Here is a 5,290-nt window from a genome sequence, read left to right on the forward strand (position 1 = left end):
AATGAATTTTTATTTTCACATTTTTCACTCTCAGATGAATCGCATGGTCGCAGGTGAAAAATGTTTCACAATTGTTTTCTTTTTGTTAACATCGTTATTTCCAAACAACGGTGGGATTCTTTTTAACGCTGGACTGCGCATCGAGTGTTTGAAATATCGGAAGCAGCCTCCGCGATGTCCTGTGAATTTCCTTTCGCTTCTTTTCTCACAGTCTGGTAGACTCTCAATGTTTGAAAATATACCGAATACACAAGCTTGTTTCTTATAACGAGGGTCAGTGCTGAAGAAATTTGTTAAAAGTAACAAGGAAACGGCAAGAAAGATTTTTCCTTCAAATGCGTAAAGGCAAAAAAGATGTATCGAGAAGTTTGGCCCTCCGTCTGATCCAATACCCGAATCCAATTCCAACCCTGAACTGAGAGGCGTTTCTTTATCTTTTATCCCTTTCTAACACTGAGAAATATTTCGTTTCTAACAGCCACTAGAAAAATTCAGTAAAGAACGGTTTACACGTTTTCGGAATTGTAAGCAAACGTGACATACAAGCCAAAATTTATTGCGATTATGACTCTAAATACTATACACTATATTTATATTTTTGCAATCACTTTAGATTTTTTTTAGTCATCATTTCTCTACTAGAAATCTAGACACGAAAAAATTATGAATCGTGATGTGAACGTTGCGGAGACTTTTCAAAATAAGAAGAAATAAGTAGATAAAGAAGGATAAGAAAAAGAGTCACGGCGACAGCCGCCGCCTTCCACGTAAATTAATACTGTGCAAAACTTCGCTCAGGTGGCTAATGGAACGGGATTATCTACGTTCATCGTTCTAGTAAATATCGAAAAGCTCCGGGCGAAATTTTAAATTGATGGCTGTGGGGTGGTCAGAACGGTTACCGGGAAAGGGAGGATCTCTAACGCCACAGCCCTTATCTCCAGGACCAACTTCTGCTCACTTGCCGGTCCAACTTTACGCCTTCGTGGTTCTTCGAGGTCCTAATTGGCCTTTAATAAAGCACCGAAAAGCTAACGGGTGATCAAAAGGGTTGGCGGTTCGCCGGAAGTTCGCAAAAACTGTACCAATTTTACTGCGGACCAACGATGAGCTTTGCGAACGATCTTTGCCCCGCTGTTTTCATTGCGGTTGAAAAAACGCAAATTCTGGGACAAAGTGAACCGCCAATGCAGACTTGGACGGACTCGTAGAGGCAGACATGCACGCTCGTTTAATGCTCGACGAATCCAAAGTTGGTCCTTCGGATCTGGAACTTGGCCAGCTGATATCACCCAGTGGCTTAACGTTTTCAATGATTAAATGCGACGGCAGTTTGCCTATTCATACAACCCATGCATGCAGGGACGTCGTCTGTTCACGTAACGCCTCCGATTCCTCAGAACTTCCCTAACCATTCCAGAGATAATTAATTCTCCATTGAATTGAACCGTGCAATGCGGTACGTCTATTAGGTACGAATTTTCAGTCGAATAAGAGAATCCTGATGAAATTAAATTACGGTAAGACGAGAAACGAGACGTGATAAAAAGACAGCCGACGTCGTTCTTCCGGCTGCGTGAAACTTGCACTTTCTGCATGCGATTCTCGTAATAAGAATCATTATTTATTCGGGTTGTTCTCGTGGATACAATAAATGAAAATTACAATAGTCATACGAACAAGAATATTCTATGTAAATTAATTTGACTAGAGAACAGCTCATTTGTAAAAATTCGTTAGCACGTACAATTTTTATGAAGTCAGGGCTTGTTTCATGACCATTGCCTGAAAGTTGAAAGAAAATTTTTTGCAGCTTTTTTCCAGGAGATATCAAATTCCCTTAGAATTCCTTGATTCCATAATTTCCGTGAATACTGGACACCCTGGTACATATTACGAATGGAGTGGGTAGCTCGAGGTGAGGTGTTCCGGAATCTCGGAATCCGACAGCCGGTTAGTTGCCAGAAACAGTAGGAGAAGGAAAGAGGGGAGAATAAACTACAGCGGGAAAAGGAGAAAAAATAAAAGAAAAGAAAAAAAAGTACCGATGCTGGAGGAGCATTCCATGAGCTCGTGTAACGTGCCTAAAGTACTTCTGTGCTCTACGAGTCTTGACATTAACGTGGTGGGAGGAAGAACTCATGAACTCAACTCTAGTTGATAGTAGAAGTGGCGTTGCTGGTTCTTTTTTTTATTTTTATTTTTTCAACTTTATTTTATTGTGTTTTATTTATTCATTTCGCCTAGCGTCGATTGTTCAACGAAAATTCGATCTCTGGAATTGTTTTATTCTTAACCAAAAGTTATAAAATTTTCTTACCGGTAAGTATTCGCGGTTTTATTGTGATATGTTTCATTAAATTTTCCGATTCTATTATCAAGTAATTGCAAATAACTTTTTCGGATAAGGCAGTATAATTTCTGATAAGGCGAGAATATCTTCGGGAACTGATTTATGACCGTCGTACAATCGGTATTTTTTTTTTTAATTTTTTTCCCCTCTTTCGATACGCGTCACTCGATTTTATGGTGAACTGTTCAATCAATGAATGCGAAGAAACCGTCAGGCGAAATTAATTCTGCGTAATCAGAACGAGTCGATTGCTGCTCAGCCAGAATATGTTGGCCAGTGTTGGTTCAATAGTAATACCCAAAAATATAAAATAAATGCCGAGAATTTGAAAAATAGCGAAGCTGAAACGTCGTGAAAAATTCGTTTGAAAAATGCGAAAAGAAGTCTGCTGACTTTTACTCAACTTGCTTGAGTTTTATGATTGAAAGATTTTCAAAATTGTAGCCTGAGTGTCGGATTGATTTCGTGGAAAAAATGTCAGCGGCACTGCAGCTTTGATGGATTTCGAAATAATGGAGGAAATAATCTTCTACAATTTTTTATCGAATTCGCTGAGACAGTTCAAGGGAAGGACTTGTCAGTTTTATCAAAGCTTTTATTAGACAGTCAAATACAGTGAGGCACGACTAACGCGTGCGGAAAATATAAACACGGCATGGCTTGGTTTAGAACTCGTTCCTGGATTCCAGTACTTATAAATGGTTAGAAGTGACTGCGAGCTGAAATGCAAAATATATCGTTTGAATCACACGCGAATATGCTGTGTGGCTCGATTCACTTCGAAAGATCCAGGTTCTTACTATAAACCTTATATCTCGCAAATATAAACTTTTGGTAAAATGCATGGAAACAGTTTTTGACTCTGAAATAAGTTCACTGCAGGTATGATTTAGAGAATACAAAGTACGAAATTGCTGCGCAAAAAGATTTTTTTTCTCACGGTATACTGTCTTTACATCTGTTAATTTTCTTTGATTCAACGGTTAATCGAAATTTCCCCATTTCATTATTTTTTGGATGATTATTATTCTTTCCGTTTTTGATTGCGACAGCTTCGCATCCCGTGTTCAGGCATGAAATTGCGGAAACTACCTGTTTTTACTGCACCTCCAGATTCGGCTGCCACGTTTTCTATGAATTCTTGAAGAGCAGCTGAGATGTCGTCCACCAGCTTCGCGAGGTTATGGAAACCGATTTTCTCTGCGAATTGACATTTAAAAGTGGTCGATGACTCGTGAATGAGAGGCGGGGTTGAGGTTCCAAATTTGAAAAGTTTAAGTAAGGAAAAGAATTTTCAAATTTTCTCGCTCTCGCGTTTTTGGAAGTTTGAACTCGAAAATTTCATATTTCAAACTTTAGAACCTCGGAAGATGACAAAAAACCAAACGATTGTAAATAAATAAACACGACTTGCCAAGATATTCTATCTAAACAAAATATCATCGATTTCAAACCATTCGGCGTTTACCGCACGACTTAAAAACGATTTCCACGATTTCTCCAACGCCAGATTACGTGATAACAAACAATTAGCAACGATTTTCTATGAATTCTTTTACATCGATTGATTTTTCGACGTTTCAAAGAACACTGCGGTAATAAATTCATCTTCCTTTGGTATGAAAATTCGATTTCCAAGACTGTTAAATTCATGGATCCCTTAAGTACAGAATTGAGTGTAAATAACTCACCAGCGCAGTCGTGAATGCGAATCAGGAACTGGTTAATCAGGTTCGTAATCTCTTGGAACTTGCTAAGAACGTAGGATTGCAAATCGTTGCGATTAGGGTTCTTCTTTTCCCTGGGAATTAAGGGCGTCACAGGAGAATGTTCTGCTGGAACACATGGAAAAATCTGACCATTAACTCTGTGAGAAACAGCTCTAACATCCGTCGTTGCATATTTTAATTTTGTTTAAATTATTATGATTTCAATTTTTTTTATCTTGTTTATCAACCGATCAATTCCACCTCTGGTTTCATGTGCAGAAATATCGATCATGATTTTCGTTACCCCTTTCATAGCTGCCGAAACTTCGTGCGTGGTGATGAACCTTGTTCGCATTGCCATGACCTTCGGCTTGAAGCACCACGAGGCACAAAAAGACGGAGCAGATTATTAAGAGCTTCATATTTAGTCCTGAAGAGATGCGGGAATCCTTGCAAGCGACGGCCTCCTTATTCTTCTATTTAACTTCGATGACTGAAGGATTTTTATTTCTGTTCTTCTGTTATTAAACCTTGCGGTTTATACCGTTCAACGTTTCGATGACGGTGTTCGACCCGTTAATTTTTAATGCACCGGAACCGTTTGGTTATAAACTCAATTATTGTGAATTGTCAAGCCCGATAAATAAGTGAAACATTAATCAACGAAAATTCGTTTCAATAGTGTATATATGTATATGGGGCATTCAAAGTGAAATCGAGGGATCATTTCCCTCAGATCATCGGATCCTTGCATAATTTTCTTTTCGCATTTATTCCACTACAAAAAAGCCTCATTTTTTTCAAACATTTTCTCGCTACTATTTCAGGTGGCGCGACGATCGCTTTTGTGTAAAAAAGGAATATCAAAAAAAAGACCAGTTCCAGTTTTCAAAAAAAAAAAAAAAAAAAAAATGATTCAACAAAATGTGAAGCAGCCGCATCCCACTTTCTAATTCTCCTCCTAATCATGATAGATCTTACTTATTTATGACCCAGAATGTCTGGAAAAAATGTTTTTTTACACAAAAACGATCGTCGAGGGCCGATCGGAGCAAGCGAGAAAATTTTTGAAAAAAATGCGGATTTTTTTTGGAGCCGAATCAATGCAAAAAAAAAAATTTACGCAAGGATCTGATGACCTAAGGGAAACAACTCTGAAGGATTGTATATATATATATATTTATATATTATCAATCACAAGCAAAAATTCTTCGAATATAAGTTTTCC

The 5,290-nt window shown here is 38.1% G+C and overlaps 1 protein-coding gene across 3 annotated transcripts; it reads right to left on the reverse strand.

Moving 5' to 3' along the window:
- Positions 1-2,930: 2,930 nt before the first annotated feature.
- On the reverse strand, positions 2,931-4,565 carry LOC124410295. Of its 3 annotated transcripts, none has more exons than XM_046888550.1 (4): positions 4,382-4,565; positions 4,045-4,185; positions 3,446-3,553; positions 2,931-3,072 (listed from the first exon to the last, which is right to left on the reverse strand). In XM_046888550.1, the coding sequence occupies exons 1-4, from the start codon at positions 4,482-4,484 to the stop codon at positions 3,056-3,058; spliced, it is 369 nt and encodes a 122-aa protein (XP_046744506.1). In that variant the 5' UTR covers positions 4,485-4,565; the 3' UTR covers positions 2,931-3,055. The 3 variants fall into 3 exon arrangements, with proteins under 3 accessions (XP_046744506.1, XP_046744505.1, XP_046744504.1); XM_046888549.1 differs by having other exon boundaries at positions 4,045-4,188; XM_046888548.1 differs by having other exon boundaries at positions 4,367-4,565.
- Positions 4,566-5,290: the final 725 nt, after the last annotated feature.

The sequence above is a fragment of the Diprion similis genome, chromosome 9, assembly GCF_021155765.1.
Source record: "Diprion similis isolate iyDipSimi1 chromosome 9, iyDipSimi1.1, whole genome shotgun sequence".
Classification (NCBI taxonomy): Eukaryota; Metazoa; Arthropoda; class Insecta; order Hymenoptera; family Diprionidae; genus Diprion; species Diprion similis.

What these genes read in the sequence shown, in the direction of transcription:
- LOC124410295 (XM_046888548.1), bottom strand. Translation starts at nt 4,484, where the DNA reads ATGAAGCTCTTAATAATCTGCTCCGTCTTTTTGTGCCTCGTGGTGCTT. An exon ending in TTTCGGCAGCTATGAAAGGG is followed by an intron (nt 4,186 to 4,366) that starts GTAACGAAAATC and finishes GTGTTCCAGCAG; the next exon opens with AACATTCTCCTGTGACGCCC. An exon ending in TCGCATTCACGACTGCGCTG is followed by an intron (nt 3,554 to 4,044) that starts GTGAGTTATTTA and finishes GTCAATTCGCAG; the next exon opens with AGAAAATCGGTTTCCATAAC.